General features: G+C 52.3%; 6 protein-coding genes across 6 annotated transcripts; 3 read left to right on the top strand and 3 right to left on the bottom strand.

Annotated features, from left to right (window-relative positions):
* Nucleotides 1–51: 51 nt before the first annotated feature.
* aof2 (putative lysine-specific histone demethylase Aof2) lies at nt 52–4016 on the bottom strand. The gene is made up of 2 exons (XM_025692278.1): nt 3813–4016; nt 52–3726 (listed from the first exon to the last, which is right to left on the bottom strand). Exon 2 carries the CDS (start codon nt 3624–3626, stop codon nt 102–104), a length of 3525 nt encoding a protein of 1174 aa, XP_025556304.1. The 5' UTR covers nt 3627–3726; nt 3813–4016; the 3' UTR covers nt 52–101.
* A 551-nt stretch (nt 4017–4567) lies between these two features.
* Nucleotides 4568–5927, bottom strand: BO97DRAFT_334236 (TVP38/TMEM64 family protein; the record flags this gene model as incomplete). Its single annotated transcript, XM_025691392.1, has 3 exons — nt 4568–4925; nt 4980–5399; nt 5458–5927. 3 exons carry the CDS (start codon nt 5925–5927, stop codon nt 4568–4570), a joined length of 1248 nt encoding a protein of 415 aa, XP_025556303.1.
* A 1375-nt stretch (nt 5928–7302) lies between these two features.
* Nucleotides 7303–10502, top strand: BO97DRAFT_358688 (CCCH zinc finger and SMR domain protein). The gene is made up of 3 exons (XM_025692277.1): nt 7303–8721; nt 8781–9509; nt 9561–10502. Exons 1-3 carry the CDS (start codon nt 7790–7792, stop codon nt 10123–10125), a joined length of 2226 nt encoding a protein of 741 aa, XP_025556302.1. The 5' UTR covers nt 7303–7789; the 3' UTR covers nt 10126–10502.
* Nucleotides 10503–10561: 59 nt separating this feature from the next.
* On the bottom strand, nt 10562–12202 carry BO97DRAFT_380276 (HpcH/HpaI aldolase/citrate lyase family protein). Its single transcript, XM_025693197.1, has 3 exons — nt 11824–12202; nt 11448–11668; nt 10562–11364 (listed from the first exon to the last, which is right to left on the bottom strand). Exons 1-3 carry the CDS (start codon nt 11861–11863, stop codon nt 10639–10641), a joined length of 987 nt encoding a protein of 328 aa, XP_025556301.1. The 5' UTR covers nt 11864–12202; the 3' UTR covers nt 10562–10638.
* A 151-nt stretch (nt 12203–12353) lies between these two features.
* Nucleotides 12354–13344, top strand: BO97DRAFT_358680 (DUF846 domain-containing protein). The gene is made up of 3 exons (XM_025692276.1): nt 12354–12589; nt 12729–13015; nt 13077–13344. Exons 1-3 carry the CDS (start codon nt 12447–12449, stop codon nt 13223–13225), a joined length of 579 nt encoding a protein of 192 aa, XP_025556300.1. The 5' UTR covers nt 12354–12446; the 3' UTR covers nt 13226–13344.
* Nucleotides 13345–15096: 1752 nt separating this feature from the next.
* On the top strand, nt 15097–15783 carry BO97DRAFT_409625 (uncharacterized protein; the record flags this gene model as incomplete). The annotated part of the gene is made up of 2 exons (XM_025696102.1): nt 15097–15309; nt 15379–15783. The coding sequence occupies 2 exons, from the start codon at nt 15097–15099 to the stop codon at nt 15781–15783; spliced, it is 618 nt and encodes a 205-aa protein (XP_025556299.1).
* Between the last annotated feature and the right edge of the window lie 1849 nt (nt 15784–17632).

Here is a 17632-nt window from a genome sequence, read left to right as displayed (position 1 = left end):
ACATTACAACAAGATAGAATAGAATAGAGGTGATGATGAATTTCATCTTTCGCAAACAAGACTAGTATAACTAAATACTACCAGTAACATGGTCTAGTCACTTAAGGATGGGACAAACCGTTCGGTTGCTGCTGATCAGCAGGGGGAACAGTAGCCCGTGCAGATGCAGACGCAGGTGTGTCAACAGCAGCAATCGGTGTCAGATGGCCGTTGTCCTGACTGCCGTTACTACTTGCGTGCGCGAGTCCATTCAGAAGCACACCCCCCTCACCGCTGCCATCACCACCGCCACCAGAATGACCAGTCCCCGGACGAACGCCGAACTCTCTTTCTGCCCATGCCTCGAACGGATTATCGTTGCACCACCGCTCCCGGACCTGCTGGGCTAGTTTCTCCCACGCAGTCAACTCCCGCCGCCACTGTTCCTGAATTGAGGTGTTGGTCTGCCGGTTTACCTCGATTTGCTCGAGGTAGGGCCGCTTCTCTGCCTCGTTGGCCTGGCGCCACATCCGCCCCAGCGCTTGACGAATTTCGTCGCGGGCCGCTTTGGCGGTGGGGTCGTTCGTGGCTGCGCGACGGGCCTCGTCGCACTGGGCGCGGCACCGGGCCCAGACGTCCTTCTGATAGAGGAGGAACGGGTTGAGCACTGTCCGGGCCGGACGGGGCACGGGAGGGCCGAGTTCGGAGTAGATGGAGGCCCACATCGCTTTGTCGTAGGCTGCGCGGGCGAGAGATTCGGGAGAGGGGTTGGGGTTGTCCGGGTTAGAGGGTTGTTGGTTGGGCAATGGGATCATGGACGTTGTGGAAGGGTGAAGGTGTTGTTGCTTGCGCTTTCGGCCGGTGGCTGCAGTCGTCGTCGGCGGAGTGTTGAGGAACTCCGCCGCTGGGACGACCTTGGTGCCCTTTTCCGGGACGAGGGGGATGGGTACCTCGATGGGTCCGAGGGTTGTCTCGATTATCTCCGAGGCTGCGCGCAGACCAGAGAGATATGCGCCGTGAACAGTGGCTGGATGGGTGCCACATGTGGCTTCACCGGCAAAGTGCAGGTTGCCCACTGACCGAGCCATCAGGTCGTAGTCGCCGGGGAGGGAGTGCGCGGCGACGAAGGAATAGCTCCCACGGGTGAATTTGTCGCTGGCCCAGCGGGTGATGATTGTCTCCAGAGGGTCTGGCACAGCAACGTGCTTGAACACGTTGCGGAGCTGGCTGGTTACTTCGGCGATGATTTCGGCGTCCGGAGTGCATTCAGCTTGGTGGGCGGCGTCACCGGCCATCAGAGCTATGAGTACAGGCAGGCCGGTTGTTCGCATGCAATTCCAAAAGAGGTAGAAGCGGCCTCGATGGGCGGAATAGTCTTCCTGTCTCATACTGTCGCGGTTCTGCGGCTCGCGCAACAAACCGAACATGTCGCGTTCCGTGTCCCAGAAGGGTTCATCGAATACAAGAATCACCTTGTTCATGACCCCAAAGCCTAGCCGGTCAATGGACCCCAGCTTCCATTCCGGAAGAGGAGGAGAAAACTGGATGTTCCGGTACTTTAAGACGCCCAGTGACCCTGTGAAGACCACCTTGTCCGCCATGAAGGTTTCACCATCTTCACATTGGACCACGGCTTTCTGTTTGCCGCGCCCAGTCTGATCATAAGCGATGTTGCAAACAACTTTGTTAGGACGAACGTCAAGCTTGGTAGGCAACGACCATAGGCCGTAGGGAAGCTGCTGGTATCCGCCGATCACCTGCGAGTGCTCCCCTTCAAACTCGTTGCCCATATCCTGGTCCCAGCCGGAGAGACTGAGCTTGCCAACATTAGCAGCGTTCGCGTATTCTAGATTGGCCATGTGCCAGTTCATTAATCGCATATCCTTAGGGGTCAGCGGCAGCATGCGCTGGTACTGCCGGACCCCTTCGTCTAAGACGGCCCCCAGAGTCTGATGCCGAGAGGCCTTCGCTGTAGGATCTAGATTGACCTTTTCGGTTTCTGAAACCCCCGGTTTCAGGCTCCAACCCATTGTCTGACAAGCGAGCTTGGTTGGATTCTCTTCGTTGCTGTCGACGGCTAACGGGACACCGACTGGTTTGATTTCTGCTGTCTTGTGACCCACACCTCTACGGATCTTTTTGGCAGGAAACAGGAGTCCAATGGTGCCGGCAGCCCTCGCCTCTTCATACTGCCTGACAGTGAGTCCATCGTTGGTCACGATGTCCCGACCATTATCGATCAAGTCTCGATCACCTTCTGCCGTAGGAACTATCACGGATTTGTGACGGTAGAGGCCTGACCGGTCCAGGACATCATTGTACAGCATCTCAGCTGTTGCATCCCGAGCTTCGTCTACCGCTGAGCCATCGATATCATAGATGGTTGAAATATCACGTAACAGGTGATAGGGGAGAGCTAGCTGGCCGCGAACGATCTGATCTAACGGATTGCCATGCTCAAAACCCACGATAATCTGAGCGCCCATTTCAGCCTTGGGAACCATCCCTGGGGCTAGTTTCGAAGACTCCAGGCTGCGTAGCGGATGCGAGTAAATACGACCGCCGATCCTGCGTCTCCCTTCCAGGACAATTACCCGCGGGGGCGAGTCCGCATCGCGGTAATGGTGGAAAAGTCCCTCCAGTTGCCGCGCACACCCCAAGCCCGCTACGCCTGCTCCGATAACCACGATCACCGGGCCATCCTTCCGGCGCCCCTTCCTAGGGGGTACCAGGGCGGTGGGGATTTCCACACACCCAAAATTGATGTATCCATTCCTTATGAGCCAGTCATAAGCGAATGTGGCAAGATTCACCCAGCGATAATCTTTCGTACATCCTAGCGCTTCCTCTTTGGTGACGCTCACCATTGGGTTTCGCGTCCACAATCGCAAGATGCCATTCCGGATGTTCAGATACACAGTGACATGTAAATGACAGAGATGGTCCTGGAGCGCCTCTTGCTCCTTCTTGTGCAAGGAGTAAGGATTGAGCCGAGAGGCATACGCGGCCGCCACACACTGCTGAGCATACACTGCTGGCGGCATTCGCGATGGAATCGATGATCGCGGGCGATACTTGATGGGGATTGGAACATGCTCCGATCGGCTCTGGGGTGGGGGATCGGTCGTGATAGAAGTGGACCCCGAGGACAGAGCGCCGGTCAGAGTTGTAGACGGCGAGTCGGACTTGGTCTGACTGGAGCCGGACGAGGGCATAGAGTATGAGCTCGTCGTCAAGTCAGGGATATGATCGCGGGATACAGTCGCACCACCATTGGGTGCATGTAGCGTGGCGATGCTGGTGGTCGCAGTATCCGCAGACTGTCCACTTAACCTCTGCAGGGCACTCGAGCCCCCTATGACAGAGGGCTGCATCGCACTACCATTTAAGGTCGAAATCGCGGTCGAGGCTATGGCGCCACTCGCACCTAGAAGCCTGTCGGCAGCTACATTACCCGACTGTATTACTGCCGGTAGCCGTGCCGGCTGACTGCTCTCAGGAAAAACTTGGCGAGCCGAGAACATGGAGAATTGTCCCCCAGCGCTGGCCATAGCCCCGAGACCTGTAGGCAGGTATTGACTGAACGGGTTGATATGGGAAGTGTGCCCATTCGGGCCCTGAGCCCCAACAGAGGCTGCGGTTTTCATACTAGTTGAATATCCCTCTATCGACACATGCTAGGCGCCACCAAGAGAAATCCTTGACTGCGGGAAGCAAACGGCTTGGCTTGAGGATGTGTTAGGTCTCCTTTAAATAGGGTTAGAAGACACTTCGTACATCGCGGATTTGACGGAGGAAACCAGGAAGTCTGACTGGAGGAGCAGGTGACTTACTCTTATTAGACACCATATACATCTAGGCTAAGAGGGTGTTCAATCGGAAGATCCTTATCAGCCAAGCCCATGACGCCCCAGAGTCCCCACAAGCGCAAGCATCGAAAGGGACAAATTCAGCGATATACCAACCTAGAAACTCGCACTAAACATATGCAACAAGGTCCTCTCTCTCACCTACGAGAGGGGGGCGAATCAAGGGGCAACGTGAGGAAATGCGGAAGGCGGAAAGGAGGACCTGAAGGGAGCGTTCAACGTAAGGCAAGATTGGGAATGCCCTTTTTTGGATCGGCGGTTTGTTCGGCCGGAACCCCGCGAAGGGAGGAAGGCAAGTACTCACTCACTCCCTTCCTTCCCACCCTCTCTGGCAGCAGCAGTCCGCTGCCCCATCTTCTTTACATATATGGATATGGTTGATGATTGCTAACTCATCCTGCCCTTAGACAAGCCACTCGCCAATCTGGTTTCTCCGCTAAGAATGAATTACAGAAAGAAAAAGAGAAAAGGAGACAGGAAACTCCCGGGTAGTGTAGTGACACTACCTGAACGTCGCGCGCTCGAATGATCTCCCATGGTTCGGGATCTAAACAGCACCAAGCCTGTTGGTCCGGCTTCGTAAACCGTCATATTCATCTTTGGCTCTCTTTCTTTATAGAATACAAGACGTCACTCATGAGCGAAGACTCTAATCAAGTACAAAGGGTCCGATGTATATGCTGTGCGGTCTGAGTCGGATTCCGGCGTTCCTAGAAGCTTCAGTCCCGGCGCACATGGGTATGCAAAGTATATGTCTCCTCATGCGCACCATCTTCCTCCCGGAAGGCATCCGAGTCATTATCGGTGAATTCATCCCGATAGCGCGACGACTTGCCCTGGCCGCCCAAGTTCTCACTGCTACTTTCATCGTCGATAGCCAATTCCACGTGGTCATCGTCCAAATCCGTGAAACCGATCTGTTCCTCCTCATCACGGGCAAGAGTGCGGGCGGCCGCATCGACGTCCGGGTCCTCCGAGAAGCTCTGGTGTGAACGATGAGCGGCGTGGTCCGCTTGCAGAGTCCGTCGAATATCCTCACGTTCTTTGGCTTCCAATTCCTTGGCTCGAGCCAGAGTTCTAAACGAAGCCCATTAGCTGGAGGATGTAGGTAGGGTTATCCGAGTGCAGTACCTTTTGTATATATACAGTCCGGTGAAGACGCCGACGGCGATCGTGAAGATAATACTACAAATGTTCACAGCCTTCGAACCGGCGCTCATCTTTTCGTTGTTCTCTGACAGGACCCGGAGCCTGCTGCCGATAAAGGCGGGCACTAGTAGCTTAGGAGACACCAGTGCGGTGGCGAGTCCATACATCAACGGATGAACGGTCGGGAAGGTTGAGACAGCCCCATTGCACGCGGAGTAGGGTAGTGGACATAAACGAATCATGCATAGCAACTTAAGACCATCGTACTTCAAGGTCAGCGAGAGGGCTGCGAATCGTTTATCGCGCTCAATCAACCGATGCACGAATTTAGACAAGACTGTCCGCGAAACGATGAATGATGCGGTCGACCCGAGCACCGTTGCCGAGGCGTAGAGGAGCCAACTAGCTGGAATGTTAGCCCTAAAAGCATTATACACGAATCGAATGGGACCAAATTCACCCTTTCCACACCCCGAAAAGATAGCCAGATACTGTTCCGAATGTCGACCATCCTACCAACGGAGGAAAAGAAACAAAGAAGACACATAGCCAGAGGATGAAAAAGGCCAAACGAGACTTCTCCCACTGAGCTGCCATGGGCCGGATCCAAATGAACACCTTTCCGGTAAAGAACAAAAATGCCAGTCCCAGCAGGTTAGCCAAGACAAAAGCACCTACTGCGCCCACTCTCTGCCAGAAAGTCATCTTTCGCCATGCTGCTCGAATTCGTCGCGACATTTGGGTCGCTCGGTCGATGGCCTGCTCGCGCAACGTCGTCGGAGTGCGGCTAGAGGAACCTGGGGAGTTTCGTTGAGCAGACGCTCGTTGACTCCATGGCGGGAAGACGCCCTCGTCAGACGGGGAAAAAGCTTCTGGCGACGTTGGGGAGACGGCGAGAGCCCGCGCTGTGGATGTATAACCCGCAGGCATTTTTTCTTTTTTTTTTTTTTTGGGAATACGGGCAGGCAAACTTGAAGAAGTCGGGAAAGTTGGAGTATGGGGCTTCGATTTAGCTATCCCGAGTAAAGGCCACAGGATCGACAGCCGAAAGTGGAGCGGAGGCCTGAATAGGCAGAATGACGAAACGGGCGCAAACCAGTGAACTCGACGTCTTCTCAGGGTTTTCTTCTTGGGGATTTGGTCGCAGCACGTGTTATGCCCAATGGATTCCCAATTGCCAATTCCCAACAGTTTCTCAATGTGTTTCTCAAAAAGGAGGGCGTCTCTAAGCCCTCGACTAGGAATGGTACATGAGCGGGGGATGGCGGAAGAGTTCGTCCACGGGTGATGCGATGATGAGGTGTGCAGGCGCAGGAGGAAGAAGCAGTAATGGATGCAAGAAGACTTGGTGAAAGATCAAGTTAATGTAGCAAGATATCTCATGCCAAAAGGACCAGGTTAGAAAGAGAGGAAAGAGCTGTCCAGCAGTGCAAAGAACCTTCTTCTTCTTCTTCCTTCTCCTGAATGATCAATTATTGACGGCAGCTACAGACAGGTCCGTTGAAGCTGGCTGCCTGGAGGTCTCGGAGCTGCTGCTGGCCTTAGTCAGACAAGACAAACTGCCCGCAGAAAATTACAATACTGGTATAGATGATTACCGGATACCATCTTATTGTCTTCTTGATGATTGAAGCGTTCAGAAACAGATCTAGATCAGGGAAAGATGAGATGATCCTAAGATACTAATTCCTCAATCTTCAGGAGAGCTAAGAATTGCCTCGAGGTCTCTCTGCTATTCATGTGATGGGGAGAAATTGCTGCCCATCACACATCGGTAGATCTGCTGCCACTAACTACCACTGTATGTGATTAGTCTAGAATTCCCCACATAGCCGTTGGTCTCTTCATCAATCAGACCAGCCAGATGATCTAGGTGTCAGAATGAAAAAGGGGGGTGAGGAGGAGGAAGTTGGTCCAGGCGAAGATTGACAGCCTGACAGCCTGACAGCCTGACAGCAATCCAGAATCCAGGGAAAGTTAAGTCAGTTGAGATAAAGAAAAACAAACGGACCAGCTTGACAACTGGGATGTGATTGGGAGAACCATCTATCTGTCAATACAACAAGGGATCAGGGGTGGTGGCATTTTAGTTGGAGAAAGGAAATGGCCGGACCAGTTGAACTACCTTAAGGTAGGTACAAGCCTTAGTACTGTTTGTTGGCTGGATTAATCTCTCCGGCGGCTTCCCGCTCACTCACTCTCTCATCTCATTCCCAATCAGTCAAGTCTCCTCCCTCCCCTCCCCTCCCCTCTTCCCCCCCCGAACTGACACTGGAATCTCCATCTCCCTCCTCCTCCTCCTTCTCCTCCTCCTCCAACCCCCATCCTCTTTCTCCTCTTTATTTCCTCCTCCCCTCTCTTTCTACCCCTCTTTCATCCTCCCTCTCGGGCTTCCACAAACAAGCTTCGGCTGGTCGAACCTTCTCTTTTGTTCTTTTTGGGGATTGCTTTTATTGTTTTCCGTCTTCCTTATCGTCGACGATCCTATGGTGAGGGCAGATGCGATGTAATCACCCGTGGAACCGCAAGCTTGCTGTCCTGTCGCCTACCAACATTGCTAACTTCCTTCCGTCTCTCAAGTCTCTCATATATAGTCGACAAAGAACCATCTGGGACTCAAAACATGATAATGGATACTGTTCTGTGAATCCTGCAACACTCCTTCCAGCTATTCCACGCTTTCCCGCTCAACGGTCCCAGCCTCGCAATCATCGGTTACCCCACATCTCTCCTTCGCGCCGTGTTTCCATTGCTTTCCAGCTGCACTAGCCAACACAACGCCCTCTTTCATCATGATTGCAGAAGATCTCCTGGAGGAGTGTCTGCAGATCCTCCAGAATGAAGCTCTAGATGAGGAGGATCAGGCGGAGAAGATTGAAGACTTCATTCGCGAAAAGACCTCCTTATCCGGTCCAGCGCTCGAAAATGCCGTCCTGGACGTCCTCTGGCGCCATCGAAACCGCACCCTGCCCGACTCCTCCCCACCACCTCCTCGCCATACGGTCATCCGTCGCTCGTCTCCTGCTCCCTGGCAGATGGCCCGTTCAGCCACGCCCTTGTCGCCCCATTCCAACTTAGGCACCAGCCCTGGAAGCACTTCCTGGCTCCAAAGCTCCCGAGGGGGTTATCCGCGTCCCCCGCTTTCCTCGACTGTATCACCATTCACCTCACCGCGTCCGTCACCTCGGCTGGCCCTGGCTCAACCCATTCCCCATTCTCCGAATTTGAATGCGTACGAATTCTCCGACCAGAGCCATGTGTCGGACTTCTATGGAGATTTCGGCAGTGATAGCAATGTCGACTGGTTAGTCGCGGATGATGCCAATAGTGTCGCTTCATCCTTAGGGACGCCGAGCATTACGGCGGCATTGAGTGCCACTGCTCCGGAATTTGTTCCCGACATGAGCCCGCACGATATCCTGCGCACTGTCCTTGGAGACAAACGGACGAATGATGAGATTGAAGCGGCTTTGGAAGCAAACAGTTACGATCTCGGCGCGACTATCGCATCGCTTTCGCAATTTTCTGACGGAGAGACTTTGTTACATCAATCGGATGATGGCCATGTCGTGGTGGGGAAATCGATGTCCATGGAGCAGTCGAAATCCGCCAGTCCGTCGCTGCAGAGTCGCAGTCCGGTGGTCTGCAAATACTGGTTATCCACTGGGCAATGTCTCCGTGCCGACTGTTGGTTTAGTCACGACCTCACCAATCACCTTTGCAAGTGAGTTGAGATTGCCATGGTGGTCGATTCAATAGGTCCTCGTCACTGACACAACACAGATACTGGGTGATGGGCAATTGCCTTGCCGGCGACGGTTGTCCGTTTTCTCATGATCCGTCCGCCTTGGTCGCAAGCATGAGCTTGGGAGACGAGAATCAAACCATCCCCACCGGTCCACAGCTTCACATTGAGAATGTGTCGGAGGCGTTCCCCCCTCTCCAGGCAGGAGGCGGAGACCAATGGAGTGGTCAATACATTGGAAAGTATCCCGGCCACCTATCGGGTCTTTCGGGTGGGAAGCACTCGCCGCACGCTATGCAATATGTCATGGGAAAACGAAGCGGAAGCATGCAGAGCCTCTCACGCCCTCACTCCCGACCAGGGAGTCGACATCAGCACAGGGAGCTCAATCCAGCTGCTCTGTCCGTGGATGATCCCGATGCATTTCCTACTTTGGCCGCTATGAGCGCGAGAAATAGTGGAAAGAAACATCATGGGAAACGAGGCGCGCATAATCGCGAAAATAATCCCAGCAAGGAGAATCCTCCCGCTTCGTTGGCCGACGTCGTTCGCATGTCTCCATCACCCGTCCCAGGAAAAGGGAAATCTACGTCAAAGAATGGCAAAGACGCCGCCAGGGGTCGAGAGTTTAGTGCTGCTGCCCAGTCTATTCCAGCGCCGCAGAATATCCCTTGGCTTGAGACCGGGGCACGCGCCAACGAACAGTATATCAAATACCGGACCAAAGCGATCGGTCACGGTACGGTAAGGAATAAATTCCTTCAAGGGTAAGTTCACCGGGTTTGCGAATTCGAAGCATGGAAGCTAATTTGTCATAGTGCGGCCCAAGCCTGGAATCGAAATGATGCTAGGGCAGCCAAGGCATTGTCTCTACGGGGGCAGGCAGAGAACGAAGCAATGAGGAAGTGCCATCGTGAAGCAGCCCGGCAACTTTATGAAGAGCGGAACAAACATCTGTCTCATGCTGGCTTAGAGGACTCCTCAGAGGAGCTATATGTTGATCTGCACGGCTTGCACCCAGAAGAGGCCATCGAATACTTAGAGAAGATTTTGTTGAAGCATGCTCGGGAGGGCCGGAGGGTGGTTTATGCCATCACTGGCACGGGTCATCATTCCAAGAACGGCAAGGACAAGATTGGCAAAGCTGTCAAGGCCTGGTTGAATGAGTGGAAGTATCTCTTCCGTGAGTTCAGCGTTCCTGGAGAAAGAGGTGGGTATGTTGGCGGCATCTTGGGCATTGACCCCACGAGCTATGACAAAAGTCTGGCCAAGAGTGTTGAAGAGAGCGCCGAAGGGAAATCGGACGCCAACACTACACCGCCTGTCATGACGATGGGCAAAATCCAGCTGTTGAAACGCGAAGACCTGGAGTCGAAGCCATAATCATTCATCAGCTTCTGGTCCCGTGTCTCCATTCTTGCTGGAGTGCGCGCCGGACTTCTCCTCTACCTTAAACCTACGCCCCTTATTCGCTTCCCAGCTCTTTCCGACGATCGCCCACGCAAAATACGTCGGAGGGTTCAATTGTCGTGATAGAACGCCCGAATATTCTTCGAAGATCAGCAAGCGGGCTCGAAGCCTATCTGTGACCTCCTCGCGAGCGGAGACTATGGGGGTTTCGGAGATTCATGGGCGAGTTAGATTAGACCGTCCCCTTCACTTTTACTCATGTAGAGCGTTCAGCTACCCATCATAGCGTGCATTTCTTTTACCATTCTCACCATGCAGATAAATCCGACCTTACGCCGGCCGGGGTAGGCTATGCCAGATATGGAAGAATACTAACATGTATATACCTTTTAAGCATACATAGATGCATCTAACTGAGTAACAACGCTCCTCAATCTCGTGATGGGTTCTCCGCAGATATGATCCGGCTTTTCGAAGCGGACCAATTCACTCAGGCTCCTGACCCTTCCACTTCTCCCTCAACTCCCGCACATTAAACCCACAGGCCTCAGCCTTCTTGACCACGGCCCTCGCCTTCTCCGCAACCGGCACATCAATCATCTTCCCATCCAGCGTCCACGCCCCGCGTCCGGCCCTAGCAGCCTTCTCATCGGCGATACACACCCTCACCGCCCACTGCACCTCCTCAGGATCGGGCCCGAAGATCCGCTGCGCTGTCTCCACCTGAGACGGATGGATACATTGCTTCCCATTGAACCCCAATCGCCGACCATCCCGACACTCCTCCTCCAGAACCGCCGGAGGCGACGATGACGACCCATCGCTCCCACCCTTACCACTACTACTCGACTTGTAGGCCGTGCACACCAGATCGATCGTGGAGGGGAGTTCGGCCGCCCGCGCCGCCGTCGCGATCATGGACCGCGCGAACAGGAACTCCGTCAGTGACGGGGTGCGCGTCAGGCTGAGGTCCAGCGCGAAGTCCTCCGCCGCGAAGATCAGGCCCTGCAGTAATGGCGTGGCGCCGCAGATCTGGGTCAGGTTTGTGAGGGATTTCGCGGATTCGATCAGCGCGAGCAGCGAGATTGGGGTCCGGGGGAGTTGGTGCGGTTGCTGCGATATCGTGTGGTTGATTACGTCCGTTACGAAGGTTAGGTCCGAGGCGCTGTTGACCTTGGGGATTACGATTGTGGTCAGGTTCGGGGATTGCAGCTTTTTGTTTTGAGTTGGGGTTAGTTTGGGTTTGCGGGTGTAGATAATGATGGATGGATGTAGGCGATGCGGAGGTGACTGACTACTTCGGTGAGATCGCCTAGGGCAAGACCGCTGTCGACCGAGTTGATGCGCACCGCTCGCTCGCGGATGCCCTCTGGTGTCGGCTGGTCGAGGGCCCTCCGCACCAGTGTGCGGGCTTCCGCTTTCTTGTGCGGAGTCACGCTGTCTTCGAGGTCATAGGCCACGCAGTCGGCGGTTAGGGTGCGGGATTTGTCAATGAAGCGTTGCGAGGACCCGGGGACTATTTTTTAATTACATTGGATAAGCGTCAGTGTTGTGTTTGGTGTTGGGGTGGACTGTGCTGGTGTGGGCAGCTTCGGGGCGTGGATGGAGGGAAAATGCGGGGAGAGCTTGTGTGGCCCGGGGGTCAGCGATAAGTGCCAGATCGAGACATACTGTAGAGAAGAGCTCGACGGAGCGTGTTGCGGGCTGCCATTGCCACGGTGTCGGAGCTTGCTCGAGTCTTCTTGCTATGATTGAGTTAGACTGAGCAGTGTATTTTCCTTCTGGTGGATGAGAGAGAGATGTAAGGAGGAGGTGAGCCTAGACTGATGGACATCCTCGGGTTGCTGGTCGCGGCGCATAAAGGCTTCTCCCGCCGTCAGGAACTATCAGTCCAATGACCTCATCCCATCAGGGTGGATCGGTCATGCACGGTTCACCGTCAAGAGCATCTGTCCTCTGCCAGCGTTTTTCCAGCATCCTCACATGTGATTAGGAATGAGCTGGAGAAGAGTTGGCTTCTACTGCCATTGTAACGGAATTTCAATCAAGCGCAAACAGTTACACGTAAGTCTGGCAGGAAAAAGAATAACAACCGTTTATATAGCCGGCGGTGGCTCCGCATTCTGCCAGTCTCCACCGCCCGGAAATGGAGACACGCTGCATCAACGCATCAACGCATTCCTGCTTCATGTTGCGTGTCAAACAGCTTGACTGTTGTCCAACCTACTTGCCTTGTCTCCCCCCTCTGAGTATCTGAAGAGCTGCTTGACTCTGGAGTCTCCACCTCGGCCATCATGGAACAACAACCCCTACAACCGCAGCAGGGAGATCTGAACTGGCGCCTGAGCGCCCATCCGATCACCTTGTTGTTCTTCCTGGGCTTCCGCATTAGCGCCCTTTTGATGTACCTCTTCGGCGTCCTCTTCATCAAGAACTTGTATGTTTTGATTGTCTCTGTTTCTGCTAGGCTTCAAGTCAGCCCTGCAATAGAATCTCACCTGCACCCGGGATATCTTCCCTTTGGTGGAGCATGCAAACAATTGTCCGAGCTTATCTGACTGATCTCATTCGCATAGTGTCTTGGTTTTCATCCTTACGCTCCTCCTCCTCTCCGCGGATTTCTACTACCTCAAAAACATCGCCGGACGCCGACTTGTTGGACTGCGTTGGTGGAACGAGGTCAACACCTCGAGCGGCGACTCCCACTGGGTCTTCGAATCCTCGGATCCCACCACCCGTACGATTGCCGCGACAGACAAACGGTTCTTCTGGCTCAGCTTGTACGTGACACCTGCGCTGTGGGTTGGTCTGGCCGTACTGGCTATCGTTCGCTTGAGCAGCGTGATCTGGTTGAGTCTGGTTGGTAAGTGTGCAACCCTTCGTTTCCAGCGTCCAAGGTCTAATTACTGACTGACTCGCTGTAGCCATCGCTTTGGTCTTGACTATCACGAACACGCTCGCTTTCTCCCGCTGTGATCGCTTCAGCCAGGCGTCTACTTTCGCTAACAGCGCGCTTTCTGGGGGCATCGTGAGTAACCTTGCGGGAGGACTGCTGGGCAGGCTCTTCAAGTAATTTGGCGCGTTTCATACTGGGTATGATTTTCGTCTGTCTTTTTGCATTCCATTGTTACTGGTCTCGACGTGTATGCAATTCTCAATCCGCAGATCAGAGTGTAGCAAGTTTCGATAGTCAATTCAAAATATGGTTGATACCAGCTGCTGTAGCCTTTACATCGGCTTGAGCAGCGGTGCGTTTCATAGTAGAACTCCCAGGATCGGCTTCTTGCGCCATATGTCCGCAAGTAAACTTCTTAGAGTGTTGTCTGGCTGGATGATTGCAGCTACGGCATGTCCGCGCCACTGCCAGAAGTGATCAAAACCGTCTGCTTGAGTTGAGGCTTGATCTAAGTATGAGCAGATAATGGGAAATTGAAACCTTACTATTACTTTGGGGCTAGACTATATTGCTATAGTCACATCATCAGAAAAATTGCTTTATGATGTCTCTGCATGCTGAAATTTCGAATCACTTCGGTTACACTTTCCAGAATTATTCAGCTGTAAATGAACTGACCCATACCAAAGCTTTCGCTTGCACATATAGCTTAGTCTATATAAGGAGGCATGCTTATCAAAAGAAGACCCGAAGAGTCTGTAGACTGTTGCTGTTAGAGTGTTCTCTGCTCTTGTACTCGTCAATCTCTCGAATTGCGCGTATATTGCCACAAATCACTTCATTTCTCCGACATCTGAGGGAGAGCAATATGAGCAACTCCAGACGTAAGAAACTAGATCTCTTTCTGTTAGATGTACTTGATTGATTTATATGAAGTTGAAAGTGAGGATATGATCCGAATATGATTTACATCTCTACTTGTCGACTGGACTTGATTTTATATCTGGCAAGTTGTCTTCGCATAACCATCCTAGGATGATAAGCATATACGGATGTCGTATGTTTCTATGACACATGTGAGAATGTGTAAGACAGACACAAGGCACTTACAGAGAGTCAAGTTTGTATCAGGCTACGGGTCACCTTTGGCTTCTACGTCAATTTGACATCCAGAGTTGGCTCATTTGTTGTCACGCGCTCTGATAGGCATCTTGCAGATTACATGTGAGAAGCCTTGGATCTTCGTATACTCTCAAGCTATCCCAGAGATTCCCTTAAGTTCAAGGCTGATACTTGTCAACCAATATAAGGTATATGGATTGTGTGCCTGCGTGGATCAACAAATATTCCATACCACAAGACAACCCAAAACTTGCTGGCTGGACTGTTCACTCACTGCCTCATTCTTATCTCTGTCTACCAGCACCTACAAAGAGTCCCGCTGACGCAAAAACCTCCTATGTGTCTACATCCTACCCACCCACCTGTCACCATTCATTCCCTGACAACCACATAGTGTGAAGTGGATGGTCCCCAGCCCGATCCACTCTTCACGCGTAGCCACGAGCTACTCCTATCTTACCCTCGAACTGTTTCACTCCATACGCAAGTTTGAAATTCAAGCATTGTGAATCTTCCGGATGCAGTCCCCAAGTTCTACCAAGAAGCCCCAACCCCGTCCGTGGTCCGCGGCGGAAAAGCGTCGCCTGGTAGAGCAAAGGAAGCTAGACAGCGACTTGTCCTGGGCTGAATTTCACAAGGTACAGTTTGGAATGTCATCCATGACTCCAGAAACCATTCACTGACGCGTTTCATAGCGACACTTTCCTGACCGGACCCTCGCCTCAGTCCGTGGGGCTTATTTTGTAACGCATCCGCAATGGTTTATCATAGCAAGAGTTCCTGCTAACCATCAAAGAAGATATTTTGCCGAGGAGAAAGAGCTGCATCAAAACAGATGGTATTTCCCAGCTACACCACTTTACCCGGGCTGTCTTCGTAGTACTAAAAGTAATCGCTACCTCTAGGGAGCCCAAGCAGACTGCAACATGGCGCCCAGCAAGGGCAGCAAACGTCCCCCTACTAAATCATACAGTCCAGAAATCCAAATCGAGACCAAAAAGCAGAGGACCGTTTGTGGGTTCGAGTATGAGAGCCTCTCTAAAGCAGGCAGTGATCATCATAGTGACGAGGATAACAGCGATTCTTCTGATGATGAGACATCGAATCAGTTGTTTGTGGAAGAGAACTCATACATGAAGGTCAGCATCCTGCAATCATTATCTAGACCAGGATCTAGCGTGCTAAATGTTCTGCTGTCTCATCACCAGACTCAAGCTGCCGAGAAAAATGTCACCAAGGCTATAAAAGATAGCACGCCAGCAGCCGTTGAGGCACTCACCCTGCCCAAGCTACCGGAAGGCATGCAGTCTCTGCAGACTATCATCAACGAATACATGGAATTGCAGCAGAAATTAGTCGAGCAGAAGAGCAAGCTCGATGAAGTTGAGAAAGAGCTCAGAGGTTTGACTATGGAAAACCTGACGAAGGAATGTCAATATAAGGTGGACATGGACGGGCTGAGGGAGCAGGTGGACGATCTAAAGGCCGAGCTTCTTCAAGTCAAAACTGAGAGAGCAGGCGCGAAGGAAACCACCCCAGGAGACTGTGAGAATTGCGCGAAGCTCAGGTCGCAAGTCGAGCAGATATTTGACAATTTCCGTCCCTCGAAGTGAGCTCGCTTGTGTAGTGGGATTATTCATTTCTTGCATCAACTGTGTTGAAACTTGCTCGGTTTTGCAAAGAAGCGACGCATTATTGTTCTATTTTCAAGTTTTTATCATTATTGAATATGGTCTACGAAAGATGGGGTGTGGGTAAAGCATGGTCAGTGGAACATGTCTAATATGACGAGCTACAAGACCAGCAATAAAGGCCCTTGATCACAATCTACGTCTAGAATTCGAACACGTAAGGAAGCGAGCAGTTAGGCATGCAGTGAAGAGAGATGAGCTCCAGGTGGGGTCACGTACAAAAGTGTATGGTGACAGCAGGGAATCTCTGGCCGTGTTGTTTATGGTTCGTTTGTCTGTGTTCCCACTCTCGTGTCTCTCTCTCCCTCCCCTCTTCTTCCATCACCTCTCCTTTCCCCCCGTCTTTCCCTCTTCTCCTTCGTTTTCTTCATTTCTCTGTCCTCATTGTCTATCATCTAAATTTCTGTTTGCTAAGCGTGGATTTCATCTCCATCACCCGTGTGTTTCCCAAACACTTCCCACTTCCCAACGATCTTGGGGCCAGTACCACAGGTGAGTGGATTTCATCTACAGAGACCCAGATAAAAAGCAAATTCATGAGAGGCTCTTCCATTGCACTCTCCAGAATCTGTTCTTCTCTGTTGGAGACTCAAGGCTCCCTTCTGACATCAGGTCTCACCCCACATAGCTCCCCCTTCATCAAGACAGAGTCTGTTCTTACCTCTAAAGACTAATGATGTAAGTATTTTGCAGTTCCTCCTTGCCTGTTAGCAGCTCGACTGCATAGAAAAGATGTCTGGCTGGAATACTACTACGGATTGGAACGACGAGGGGCGTGACACTGGTTCGTGATCCTTCTCGAGAATGAGAGCTTTCCCACCCGCAGATCTCGAGATGAGCTCGTCTTCGAGCTCACCAACATCACTGAAGCTCAACTCAAAGCGCTATTAACCATGCGTCAGGCTACGGAAACGATGAGAATGCCCGACCCGGGGATTTCGATTCTGCTCCTCATGGAGGCGATGACTATGGCCCTGCGTCTGCTGCCGAAGGACAGGAGGACAACAGATGCCGCAAGTACGTGCTCACAATACAAAACCCAGACGCTTTATAGTATCTAACCACAAGTCTTACAGCTGTGGGGCCGATGATCACTTCGCGCGTATGTGTCCTGAGCCTCGCAAGTCCATGGGGGCTTGCTTCAACTGTGGCGAGGAAGGGTAAGCCAAAGATACCGAGTGTTGTTTTGCTGGCTGGCTAACGTGATACAAATAGTCACTCGAAGGCCGACTGTACCAAGCCGCGTGTCTTCAAGGGAACCTGTCGCATCTGCAACCAGGAAGGTCATCCTGCTGCCGAGTGTCCTGAAAGACCTCCTGATGTCTGTAAAAACTGCAAGATGGAAGGTATGGCGCAGCAGTATTCCCCTATGTCAGATACACAAGCAGAATATACTGACACCCTTAGGTCATCGCGCCATTGAATGCAAGGAAAATCGCAAGTTCGACCTGAATGATGTTGCTGACTTGATGCCCGAGGAGGCTTGGCTGCTTCTGAGAAAGGCTAGCCAAGAGAGAGATCTTGAAGATTTCCGCAAAGTAGGATAATCCCTTACATCACGGCCCGTTATCTTCGCGTATGACTGGCCATCGTCATCAAGCTGACACAAAATAGGCCATAAAGATCTACTCGAAGGCGGTTCCTGAGGCCACTTTCGTCGATATCGAGAAGAAAATGCGTGAGGAGGACCTCCAGTTCTATATCATCGCTTTGGTTTGTATATCCTTCTTTTGCTCTTTCAGGACGGAGCCTAGAAGATCTAACTGAGTGA

This window comes from Aspergillus homomorphus, assembly GCF_003184865.1.
Source record: "Aspergillus homomorphus CBS 101889 unplaced genomic scaffold BO97scaffold_1, whole genome shotgun sequence".
Classification (NCBI taxonomy): domain Eukaryota; kingdom Fungi; phylum Ascomycota; class Eurotiomycetes; order Eurotiales; family Aspergillaceae; genus Aspergillus; species Aspergillus homomorphus.
The sequence above is the reverse complement of the archived record's forward strand: the minus strand, read 5'-3'. Positions and strand labels throughout refer to the sequence as shown.